The following is a 12,537-nucleotide window of genomic DNA, read 5'->3' as shown; positions in this document are numbered from 1 at the left end:
CTCACATGATCTATTTACTCAGGGTTGCCACGGTTAGTGAAAAGTCAGGGAAAAACAAAAATTTTTCAAGGTCAGGGAACAGCCGGGGAATTTTGCAAAAAGTCAGGGAAAATCTTAGTTCTTGTTAAAGTCAGTGAAAAGTGAGGGAATTTTGTTGGATTTGTTGGTCAAGTCAAATGCCACACGTTCAAAATTCCATGGAAAACACAAAGAGAGCGATAATGTAAAAAAGACTATTGGTGGTCTGCAAAAGAAGTTGAAGCTAATTTTAAAGGTGGATTTGGCTTATTTGATAATTCACACAATGCAAGGTCGGTGAAAATTGTTTTCAAAACCTTGATAGAAAGGAGTGAATAGGGGTATGTAAAACTGCAAATCCATGCTTTTCTTGGTCCAATCCTGCGATTCATTGATACTTTCATTCAAACTTGGAACTGCATCGCTGGTAAGCATTCTTGGTGTACATTCACTGTAACAGGCTTCGGATATTTGTTTTGTTTTGTTTTTTTTTAATAATGTGCTTATTAGAATTACCCATTGACTTGGGTAAATAATAATCATTTTACTTTCTTTGCATGCAGATTTGACGCGCCAATACAAAACAATGCAGTCTGAGATGGCACTTAGAATTCACATGCTGGAACAAACTGTAAATAAGCTCAGAGAACAGTTAGGTGGGTATCTTTTCAGTTGGCTTAACTTTTAAATAAAGATAATATGTTGCTAAAACTGTATTAGCGCTATGTCTTGGCAGAACTGATTGAATACTGCAACTTAGGTCTGTATGGAAAAGATGGAGCGCTGCTACATTCCAGTATGGTTCAATCTGAGAAAGTGGTTAATACTTTTTGACTCAGAGAAAGAGCTTTCAATAAAAACTTAAAACCTGGTCCAGTGCAAGAAAATATGGGAATGGCCATAAAACATTTTGATTAAAGTTATTGACCCTCTCAGCTGTCTTAGTTGACTGTCATAATTTTCATATGATTTTAATAGGCCACTTCCGAGTTGCCTTTTGCCTGTGCCAAAGCGAGTCTTCGTGTGAAACCACACAAAATGCTCTCAACCCGCAGCTTCATTTTCATGTAAATCAAACTCATTTTCATATGAAAGGTTTTGCCTGAGGACTCACTTTGAAATGTTCACTGAGGCACCAGGGTTATCAATAAGGGCTGTAACCCATAACACCTGTTATGGCTGAGTATGTTTGATGGACCCCTGATGTTACAGCTGAACTGACCTGTAGTTGATACAATTTACCCATAATGTAACAAGTTTGCTACAGGTGTGAAGATCAAGGCTACAGGTGAATTAAAACTTAATGACAGCCCTGGTCACATGGTAACTCAGAAATGACCAATCATGTTTCTCTTGTTGCATATAATTATGTAATTTCTAATTATTTTTTGCTATTTTTCATGTTTGAATATCATTATTCAGTGAAAAATTTACGATGCACCAATGTTTACCATTTCTATAAAAAATATTTTTATTCATAACTTGCATATGTAGCTTCTACAGAAGAGGAACTGAAAAAGACTCGAAAGGAGAGAGATGATATCAGAAGAGAAAAAGATGAAATAATTGCAGAACTGCAGTTTAAAATCGATCACATGGAATCAGCATATGAAAGTGTACTTCATGTAAGTATGTTTAATTAAAGAGGTTGGTGATTCAAAGTAAAATCTGCTATGTAAAACTTCATAGGCCTGTGCAAACAAAGATACAATGCACCAATAGGTACATATTTTAAAACATTGTGTAAGATACACCACTGGGTACCTTTCTGTGTAGACATTCTTTTCACTCAACATGCACTCCTCTGCAACACTTGGGCAGACGTGTGACAAGCTGAAGGAACATCTGTTTATGAGGTTAACAATTGGGATGGATTTTTTGAAGTACTGGGGTTTATTCCACAGTCTTTTTTGGGTCTGAAAAAATTACAAGCGACAGATTTTTTAACCGTTCAGAGAAGCAAAATAATGACTTGTATACATGACCATACTGTACGTGTATCACCAATAGGCCATATTTGTATTCTTGCTTTTGGACTGGAACTATTGTAGCTTGCAGTGGAGACTCATGTGGAATATCATTAAAAAGAGATGAATTTCATTTACATTTGAAAAGACTTAGCCTCAGTTGAAAGCTTGTTCCAGTCCAATATTGAGAATACAAAAACTTAATAGTCTAGTTGAGGACCGTAATAGAAACACCCTTACCCACTGCATGTGCAGTACATTTTCTTTGAAAAAAGGAAATAGATTTTTTTGGCATTTTGCCCAATAACAATATTTTTCCTCATAAGTGGTGACCAGTCAATATGTCAGGGGTGACCAAATCTGCAAATTATCAAACCATTCATTCAGAGATGTTTTTTTGCCCTAATCACAGGATGCCTTTGATCGAATGGCCAGCAAGGTCGAGGATGCCAGGGTACGCTGGGAGACAGAGTCATCTGACATCCAGGAGAGAAATAAACAACTCCTTTTGGAATTTGGCTTGAATCCACTGGAAATCTAATATATAATACTGTGAATGTTAGTAGTGACAAATGGTATGCACACAGACAGTACAAGCTATCCTAAAACAGAGCACCTCCTGTATGAGAGAACTCTCATTTGCATAGGGAGACAACAAGTCTTTTAGTCAAGCCATGGATTGTATTTTGGAATAAGGTAGTGGAGCCAAAATACCCATGGCAAGATCAAATGAGCTTCAATGGAATGCCATTGAGGAGTACCAAAAAGGCGTGATTACTGTAGGTAATTACCATACGCAAATTCTGCAGAATGACCACGATATCATAGCCATATCAGGTCAGTGACTTGCTATCACAGGCTATCAGGACAGTAAAATTGCCTTCTGATTGGCTAATTGCAAATTTGGGTGTACCTGGTAATGGTGTAACTAGTCACTTATTCCTTGTACCTGCAGTAAACTAAAGGGCTGGAGGACTGAGATTTAGCACTGCACTGATTTGGTCATCTCATTTTAGTCACATATAAGTCATGGCAAATGCATTCAAGTCTAAAAAATCTTGCAGAAAATTTAAGTCAGTGCAAATTATGCTCACACAAAATACCAAAATAACCTTGCTGCTTCCATGGTGCACTATAGCATAGTGGAATCAAGTACGTAATACCAGCAAGATTTTAGTGACAAAACTGCAAACCTAACAGGTTCTGTGACAATTTATTTTTAATTCACTAGTGTAAAATAGATTGACTAAATAGTGACTGCACAAACAACAAACAGCTTAGTGAGCAATGCTCTCTTTATTTGTGTGATCTGAAGAAAAATGTCAAAATGTTACATTACAGGCAGAGTTTCTATAAATAATAGGTGGCCGCAATAAGTGTACATTGACTATTTACAGTACATTTGCAAAGTGAACTACAATAAATATCAATGAACTTGTAGTGACTATGTTCTAACTTGTATCACCAAACTACCAGTACCCTTGAAGCTCTAATGTGAGGCAAAACAGAACTGTGTTCCTGACCACACCTAACACCAGAACCAACTCTCTAAAATGGAACTGTTTAGTTTCAACTGCAAACTGGTCGGAAAGCACTCATTCTTAGGAAAACATGCCCACAATGGCCAGCTCTATACAATGACGCAGGCAGCCAACTCAGAGAAATCTCTTAGAAGTCCTGTTACACATGTAGAAGATTTGATCGTTATACCAAAGTTGACCTACAAAAAGGGAAAGTTCACTGTGCATATAGTTAGATTTCTTGTTCAACCAGACTTCCACCCAAGTTCTAAAACTATAGACTGAATCACTGCAAATGTCTCCTTTCTTGTCTCCTATTTTGATTCTATCACCTCTTCATTATTTTACAACAGAAGCTGTTCAAGAGATAACAGGAAATAAAATTCTTTCCATCTCTTTCACGTCTTACAAAAGTTAAGGAGAGCTAATCAAAAAGCTACATGTATGTATGAGATAAGCACACTCAACCTTGACTAATAATTTTTATTGAGCACCTTTTCTGTGCTCAGTAGCTATAAGAATACAGGTAACAACTTTTATCATCCAACTCTTCCTAGCGAGTACAAATTGAAACGGTACAAGCCATCTCGTACAATATTTGTACTTCACGAGCTAAACCGGTTTAACAGGTTTTATATGGTCATCCTGTTCCTTTCAACTGCATAAAAGTCTTACATGTATATATGCTAAAAAAGAACTTCATGATTTTGCCAAAAGAAACTGTTGGATAATAGATCTTTTATAAGACATCTTCTTAGTGTGTAGTATCACCATGACTACCCCTTTACTCATCTGTATTTTGACTTGCCTTATGGGTTTGCCAAAATACTACAAGACTCCTTAAAATATACTGTGAAGCTACACACTTAAGTCTCTTTAAAGACAAAATAAATTAATATATTTTACACAAAAACAAACAAAAACACTGCAGTGAGTATGGTATTTCAGTAATCAAAGTTTAAGGTTTGGGTATCTCCTCCATTGAGAGTCATGTGTTCAGCTGCTGCTGTCATTCCTCCAACAGCATCACCATTATCCAACTTCAACTCATTTGACATCTGATTATCTTTGGCAAGTTGATGAAAATGCTGTAACACACAGACCAAAACATTAAATTTAGAAAAAAGAAAATTGAACGGTGGAACAAAAACTCCCAATTCTGAGTCCCAGTTTATAGAATCCTACTTTCTCATGCACTAGTCTAAGAGGAATGTGAAAAATTAGCTTGTAAAAATTCAAGGACCACTCAAATTTTAACAAACTTTGAAATTAAATTTTAAAAAAGAAGATTTTTCAACTTTCACTTGGAATTGGAAGCAAACTGAAGATTATTAATTCTTTTTGGGGGCAAAATATTTGGCCTTTGGTGCAGCCGGATGCGCAACAGAATCCCAGTGGTTTAGACTGTCTGTGACGCAGGCCAAATATTTGGTGTTTCTTTTAAACACCTGGTGCTGCGGATTTATAATGACATCAGTTCATACATATAGCTACGCTTTCTGTACATACCTGTGAGTTCTTGAACTCTGAAAATAAGGTAAACAGCACATGCAGAGCATGGATTCTGTTGTTGTGTACTGGGATGTCAAGGATTCCTGTCACCAAAAGTGCAGAGAAAAAAAACAAATACTAAAATTATTATACTATGAACAACTCAGTGCAACTCTGATAATAATTATTATTACAAGAAATGTCCAGATTTCCATTCTTCCAAATAAAATAGTGGCAACTTACCACAGATCAAATCCACATATTGATTCAACTCCACATCCAGATCTGCTGTTGGAAGTCCAACCTTTTTAAGATTGAAAGAATGTTTTCAAGAGTCTAAGGTGCTATCACACACACCTGCATACATTGTGTAAGGCACAGATGTAAGTCAGATAGTGATCTTCTACAGGGTCCCAATTTGAATCATAATTTATTTCTAGTGCATTACATTAAAAAATCTCAACGCTCTTACAGAATAAAAATGAGAAAAACGATAACGAAACCAATATAAGGAAAATATATATCATATATCATATCATATATCACTTATGCGCCATTGAGGTCATTGCTGGAAAGAGGTTTTGTAATTAACGTCCTGAGTGCATGTGCTATCTTTGAAACAAATTCTGGTGACAATTTGTGGCAGATTTTAAGAACAATCCCGGTGCAATGGACTCTTAAAGATTTGACCCCTAACCTCAAAAAGCACATTTTCTTTTAATACTTCAGTGCTTTAACTACACTGCAGCAAATTGAGCTTTAAAACTGGCAGTTTATAAGTTGCAAGAATTTACTGCTCAAAGATTTGATACTGAACACTGAAAGGTAACAGACAAGTCAGATTTCATAAACTACAGCTAACCTGGTTCAAAAGGTCTTCAAATTCTTGTGGCCACTCCTGCATAAGGGACTCGACATCTGGCATATTCCTAGCCATAGAGAGAATGTAATCAAACTGTTGTCAGACAGTAAGAATACAAACTAAAATCAAATCAAAGAGAGCCATAATCACAAATGATGTGATAGCCACAAATTACATGGAAACGCACCCCAGCCTCTTCATTAAATGCAGCATAAGGAGAGTATTTCATAATTCTCAATACATTGTTACGAAGATTTTATTATGTAATCATTTTTCCAAAGTATCACGATGTAATCCTGGTTCGTGCATGTGCAGTTGTCTGTGGAGAGAGCACAAGGTTTTGATTCTTGATCCGCAATGTTTGTATTGACCTTTTGTCATGGCTTGAACAACTACATTTGAAACATGTTATAGCAAACATAATAATTATGATTGCCAGTGTGCAGTTTACAAAGCAACCCAATCTCTGCCAATCTCTGCCAGACATTCCTTTTACTTTTAATAATGGAAGGAATTTTTTATTAGCTGTTCAGTGTCCTCTTCTTACCTCTGGTAATGAACTGTAGGAGCAGGTTTTTGACGATGAAGTTCCCTGTTAAAAAGAAGCACGTGAAGACAGTCAAACACGTTTCCAGGTAATTAATTAAAAAGCTGTTTAATATATAAAAAATAATGAACAGCATACATGTATGATGACACAGGCCCGGTGGGTCTCCACACATTGAACAACTCTTTATGGGAGGGTGGCTCAGGTGACTGGTTGGTAAAATGGTGCATCCTAGTCACCCATAAAGTTCAGGGGTTTCATCAATGTTTTCAGCAACAGAGCAACTGGTTTTCACAGGTGAGCAAAATTTTTTGAACTGAACCTCTCTACAATAAAAACCTTTCCTTTAGATGGTCAAACCAGGCAAGCACAACCAGTCAATCTGCCCAGTGCCCAGCCCTTAATGAAACCCCTGCATAAAGTAATTACTAGGTACATAGTTTTCATATCTAAAGTGTACTCCCCCTACATCTCCTCCCCCAGATCATCTAGGATTATCTGGGAGTCTCCTGGATACAAACCAATTTTCCCATTCTCCCATATGCAGCAGTTTCATGAACATTTTTGGCACGAGGGCAACAGGTTTTCACAGGCAGGCAAAACTATTTGAACTGAACTTCTTTATAAGAAAACTTTTCAGAGCTACATGGTCAAACCAGCTGGGCACAACCGTCCTTACAGCCGGTCAAGTTGCCCCATCCTTAATGAAACCCTTGCATATGGGTCACTAAATCTCCGACATACTGTATGTACAACAGAAAGCGTGCAAAGCACATGACTTGTACATTTTCTATTTCAGCTGATTTTTGGCATCTTGGAGGGAAACTTTTGGAATATTTGATGCACTTTTGTGCTTGAATCAGTTGAACTCTACTTTTAACAACATTTTTGTGGGGTCAAGAAGGTAAAATTGGCAATCACCTAGATTTCAAATTTTTAATATGGCACCATAGTCTGCCAGATGGTAATTGCTAGTCTGTAAGATGGAGGTAAATGGTTGAGCAGGAGATAAAGGAGTATAGATTGGGTTAAAGAGAAAAATGGTATTCTCTGCCAGTGGCAAGGTTCCTTATGTGTGGACACTTGCACTAAACAATTGATTTATTACCTGATTAAACTCATCAACAATAGATGAGCTTGGGGAATGATACCTGAAAGGATGTTGGAGCCCGAATGCAAAAAGAACTGAGTGCAAAGGGTGTCCATGACAATCCTGTGAGCAGCAACCACCAGGCACCGTCACACAAAAAGAATGATTCATTACCTGATACTATCTATCCAGTTATCAACAGCTTTAGGATTCTTTTCAGGATCTTCAATGCTCCGCACAGTCTGCAGCATGGAAAAAGAGACACGTTCAATGAATATTACAATTAGAAACAGAATAAAAATGGGGCTCTAGAACTTCCATTGTCATGATTGAGTCACGTGGGTTTCAAAAGATAACACAGTTAATTTTCTTTAGTTTTACGACATTTTAATGCTTATACTGTATGTTCTGGGATATTTACCATGGCTTTCAAGTTTGTCTGTTTGGAGATGGTTCTAAGCTGTAGATCCAGAACTGAAATGTAAAATTAAAATTAGTAATTTTTTTTATCAGAAAACAACTTGTGTTTTTAGAGAATATATATCCTTGTTTACAAGAGAGGGGACAGGTAAAGTCCGCATACAAACCAAGTGGCCCATCAGAATGGTACTTATCTCCGGTTTCTGTAGCATGAAGTGACTAGGAGTATTTCTACCTCCAACTGACTAGGACACTGGTCCATCACAGGGTTATTCTCCCAGCATTTGCCGGTACCCATATATACACCTGGGTGGAGAGATGCACTGTGAGAAGAAAGTGTCTTTCCCATGAACACAGCACAATGTCCCTGGTCAATTCGGAGGCAAGCTTCCACTTTTCGAAGTTACAGTATAGTCATAGATCACCAAGTATGTACAAGTATATGTAGTATTATTTTCTTGTGTAAATCCTGGTCCAAGACAATGTGTACAGTGTACCTGTAGGATCAGACTGTTTAGCCATTGGTTCATCAAGAACGACCAATCCCAGAGTCTCAGGTTTACCATCTGGTCGTGTCACCTGCAGGAAAGTCATAAAAAAGTTAAAGCTGGACAAGAGGTGTAAATAAATTCCACTAGCTAAGTGAAATGAAATAAGTAGAAAATGTTTTCCTCAAGCATTACTGGGGCCTAGGAACAGGTCATGTGACCCTGGGCAGGTAGTTGTTTTGTTGTGTCCACCATGATTGCATGACTGTGCATTACCAACTCACCCACCCCAAGATCTTAAGTTGGTATTTTGATATTTTTATTGAAATCTGTGTTGGTCTGAAACTTTTCAACCCAATCTTTGCCAAGATCCAGTATTAATGCTTGGAACCTTTAATTGACAAACCTACTATACAAAACAGCTCTTTTTGTCCAAGAATAGGCTTAACTTTTTCTTGTGTAACCAGACAAAGTCGTGAAAAGTGAGTTAGCCTGCACAGTCTGCATAGCAAGTGTTCTCGTACGAACAAAAGATCTTTTTCCCCATTATTGCCGTGCACCACTGCCCCTCTCTCCATCTATTTTTACTCTCACCCCAATTTTCACACAACCAGCAGCCAAGAATCTCTTCCCTTATATGGAAAGTATGCTTGCCATGCAAGCTAAAGTGAGTATTCATTTTCCTTTAATAAATTTACTAACAGTGACCAAAACATTTGTATCCGGTGACCATTGATTATTTGACGTCTTACCTTCAAGAATGCATCAATGTCTCCAACAGCAGGGATGAAATCAGGATTAAACGGCTTCATTTTATGCTCCAAATCAATTGTTTGCGGAGTGTACCTGTGATAAACAGTGCAAATGTTTAACTTAAATATTATCAATCAGGGCAATAAGAAAAATACTATCTATCAGGGTTGTAGCTAAGAAAATAGTCTCCCAGCTAAGATTTTTATGAGCCGGTCACCATTTTTCGAGAGAGACCTGGAAAAAAATTTCTGTCCTTATTCTTTTGGAACACCTTGAATGCCATGCTACCAAGCTTCACATTTACGAGATGGCGGATGCAGTGCATGGAAAGAAAACGATAAACAAGTGCTCAAAACAAGATTTTATTTCAATTACTTTACTGGATAGAGTAGCACCGATACTCAAGGTAGTCAGGAATTGACTCCAAACTTTTCGTTTAGATGGTTCAATATGGTTCAGATATCGAATTATCGTACATTGGTAACCTAACAACCATTCGTTGTCCTTTACCAAGTGATCGCCCACCAAAATCCAACCAGCAATCCATTCTTTCTCAGCCAGTGAATTTTGCAGCTGGCACTTAGCGACAACCCTGATCTTTTGTGTACTAAAGTCATGCAGAAAGGTTAGAGACAAGTGGCATTGTAAAAAATAAAACATACCTTGTAATGTACTGGAAGAGTTCCTTGATTTCTTGACTCACTGGAAGGTGTTCATAGTCAGCTGGGTCATAAGCACTGGATGTGAAAAAGAGATAACAGCAGCAAGTACATAAAACAGCAAACACATGCCCATTAATGAGCATGATGTTTTGTAATTTATATACTGTATCCACCATAACAACATTAACTAATAATAATGAGATTTAACACCCCCTGTAAGTAAAGACCCCTTATCAATTTTTAGGGGGAGAGGAGTCAATATCATGAATAAGCCAAAGAGGATTTAACTAAGTGCATCATTTATTGTTTGGACACTTCAGAGAGACCATGATAAAACACAAAATACTGTAAGCATCCTCTCTGAAGCTGTAAAAATTAAATTTCAAGTGCACTGGGTCCCAAATTGGATTTTTATGTTAATTAATTAAACCATTAGTCAATGTTATTGATTGTATTTATTCCCTCATACAAGGTTGGTACCTAAAAATAATGGACATACCCCACCAGTGCAGTTCCATGTGCATCATCATCTTCATCATCATCATCGGAACTGTCACTCTGATCATCATTATCATCTTCATCTTCATCATCATTAGTTTGTTGACTTTCCAGTTCTTGGCCAGTTGGTCTCCCAGGTCGCTCCTTGAGCCCCTGCAGTTCTTGTGGCCGAGAATAGCCCCCAGGAGCCTCCTACAGAGATCAAAAAATGAACTGGCCAAAATAAATTTGTACATTTTATATAGATTTAGCACCAACTTGCTACTAAAAATAGTAAATAGTGGGGCGCCATATTTTCCGATAATGAAATGGGGTTCAAGCAGTCCTGAAATACCCACCTTACTTTCTGCTAGGTTATCATGGTCAAACTCATCATCACTTTGGTCAGTCATGGAGATAGATCCAATTCCTGTGGCCAAAAGAGAAACGTGATTACAGTGCACAGTGCAGGAAGTATATTTTTCTCAATTAGCAGGACATCTATTTTGGGCAGAGATATTCAAAAATTGCTGGGACGTATAAATTAACATTTTTTTTGTAATTTCCAAGCATGTTTTTTTCATGTGTTATGCAAGTGTGGAGACTACATATTAAGCAGATCCATGAGTTATGATTTTTAAAATGTTTCAAGGCAAACATGATCTGTAAACAAGATCTTTGTGACAAAACGCTAAGTCATTTTAACACTTGGGTAATTGATGTCCAAACATACTTGTCTGTAACATTAATCAAATTATTACAGGATTTGTTCAGACAATGTCCGATAACCAACCAGCACTGGTGTAGATGAACGTGTCCAAGGACAAACTGACAGTTATAACTATGCTTTATTTATATGGCTACACGTAGCTCAGTGAACGGACAAGATGAACCAAATTCTACACTGTGATTGGCTACAAAGCGGGCAAGATGCTGCTATCTTGCCCACTGAGGACAACCCACTTTGTCCTACTAGAAAAATTTAACCGAAAGCCATGTAATGAATCCTTTATTTACCAAGCTTGTTTGGTCAAGATGGCTGGATATTGGCCTTGTTCTTTTTTGGGGAGTTTAAGGACCTTAAACTCGCCTAAATCCATAAACACGCAAAAAAAAAAAAAAAAAGAACTTGACCAATATCCAGCCATTTTGACCTCAGGCTTTGTCAATAACCCATGTATATTCCTTAACTTAAATAAAATAAGCTACATATGTCATTTGATCTTTAATCATCTGGATTATATCCACCTGGTTTGCCGCCAGTAGGTCTAGGGCTTGGTGAAAAGGTGCTGGCTACTTCTTCGTCGTCATTTACTTCAAGAGTCTCATCATATGGTTGATTAACGACAAGCTGCAAATTATATATTGTGAGATCAAAAGGCATTGTTACAAAAATATTGGTAAACACCTCACTGTAACAGCTTTCACGAAAAGTTTTACCACTGCAACACAGACTACAAAATGCAACTCATGATCTTTGATGCAGTTACATGGGAAGTCTGAAAAGCAAAGTTGATGATAAGCTCCTGGCTAAAGAAAACCTTTACCACCCTCCTATGTACATGTACATGCTCAATAATTAAAAGTGGACAATTTTAAATTTGTTGCTGTGGGAAAGAGTATACGATACTGTGGCTAACGAATATGGCCAAGTTGTCACGAATTTACTTTAAATTTACTTTGAATTTTGTTTTAAAACAGTTTGAGTAAGCAACCAGATTAATTACATTATGTGCTAAACACAGACATGTACAGTTCAGAGGCGGCAACAGCCTGCTGTCAGACCTGTATTTACAATTGAAATCCAAGACGAGCCCGCATGCATTTCATACAGAAACCTTCAAAATCTTTGCTAACACTAGCGAACAAAAGGATGATCATCTGATATCCCGAGAAAAATTATCAAACGTTTCGCTTGTATCCAAGGACAACGAAATATGATCTCGACTCAGATAACGCATTTCGACTTCGCTGATACGATTCGAACTTGTAAGGTGCCATTCCTTGACCAAAATGTTTCAAAGTAACATTAAAAAGATTAAAGATCATTTTAAAGCTTTGAAACATCATAATTTAGAGAGAAAATCGTTAAATACTGCTCAGTTTACCTTTCTTCGCTCGTCATCGGAGTCAGCCATGAACGAAACAACCCACCAGGTGTACAACTTACATGACGTCCTTAGTAAAACTCTGCCTCATTCCCAGGCTCTAACGATCAACGACAGTCCAGAGCCTCCACTGC

General features: G+C 37.4%; 2 protein-coding genes across 3 annotated transcripts in view; one reads left to right on the top strand and one right to left on the bottom strand.

Moving 5' to 3' along the window:
- LOC145493371 (dynein regulatory complex protein 12-like) overlaps positions 1 to 3,162 on the top strand; it is a 4,766-nt gene extending 1,604 nt beyond the window's left edge. The window contains exons 4-6 of the mRNA XM_081472832.1: positions 582 to 674; positions 1,513 to 1,643; positions 2,398 to 3,162. Coding sequence (XP_081328958.1) covers positions 582 to 674; positions 1,513 to 1,643; positions 2,398 to 2,526 — 353 coding nt within the window. The 3' untranslated portion in view covers positions 2,527 to 3,162. The remainder of the gene's footprint in view (positions 1 to 581; positions 675 to 1,512; positions 1,644 to 2,397) is intronic.
- Positions 3,163 to 3,262: 100 nt separating this feature from the next.
- Positions 3,263 to 12,465, bottom strand: LOC145493341 (intraflagellar transport protein 46 homolog). Of its 2 annotated transcripts, none has more exons than XM_081472792.1 (14): positions 12,404 to 12,465; positions 11,532 to 11,646; positions 10,655 to 10,728; positions 10,318 to 10,508; positions 9,819 to 9,893; positions 9,156 to 9,249; positions 8,413 to 8,494; positions 7,917 to 7,969; positions 7,670 to 7,737; positions 6,406 to 6,450; positions 5,859 to 5,925; positions 5,240 to 5,300; positions 5,015 to 5,100; positions 3,263 to 4,593 (listed from the first exon to the last, which is right to left on the bottom strand). In XM_081472792.1, exons 1-14 carry the CDS (start codon positions 12,431 to 12,433, stop codon positions 4,450 to 4,452), a joined length of 1,185 nt encoding a protein of 394 aa, XP_081328918.1. In that variant the 5' UTR covers positions 12,434 to 12,465; the 3' UTR covers positions 3,263 to 4,449. The 2 variants fall into 2 exon arrangements, with proteins under 2 accessions (XP_081328918.1, XP_081328919.1); XM_081472793.1 differs by having other exon boundaries at positions 10,655 to 10,725; positions 11,544 to 11,646.
- Positions 12,466 to 12,537: the final 72 nt, after the last annotated feature.

The sequence above is a fragment of the Orbicella franksi genome, chromosome 7 (genome assembly GCF_964199315.1).
Source record: "Orbicella franksi chromosome 7, jaOrbFran1.1, whole genome shotgun sequence".
Taxonomy (NCBI): Eukaryota; Metazoa; Cnidaria; class Anthozoa; order Scleractinia; family Merulinidae; genus Orbicella; species Orbicella franksi.
Note: the sequence above shows the minus strand (reverse complement) of the source record. Positions and strands in the feature narration are given on the sequence as shown.

Coding starts and splice junctions, on each gene's coding strand:
- LOC145493341 (XM_081472792.1), bottom strand. CDS start 12,433: ATGGCTGACTCCGATGACGAGCGAAGAAAG. Junction 8,495..9,155: donor ACATTGATGCATTCTTGAAG/GTAAGACGTCAA, acceptor ACTTTCCTGCAG/GTGACACGACCAGATGGTAA. Junction 7,970..8,412: donor TAAACAGTCTGATCCTACAG/GTACACTGTACA, acceptor TTTACATTTCAG/TTCTGGATCTACAGCTTAGA.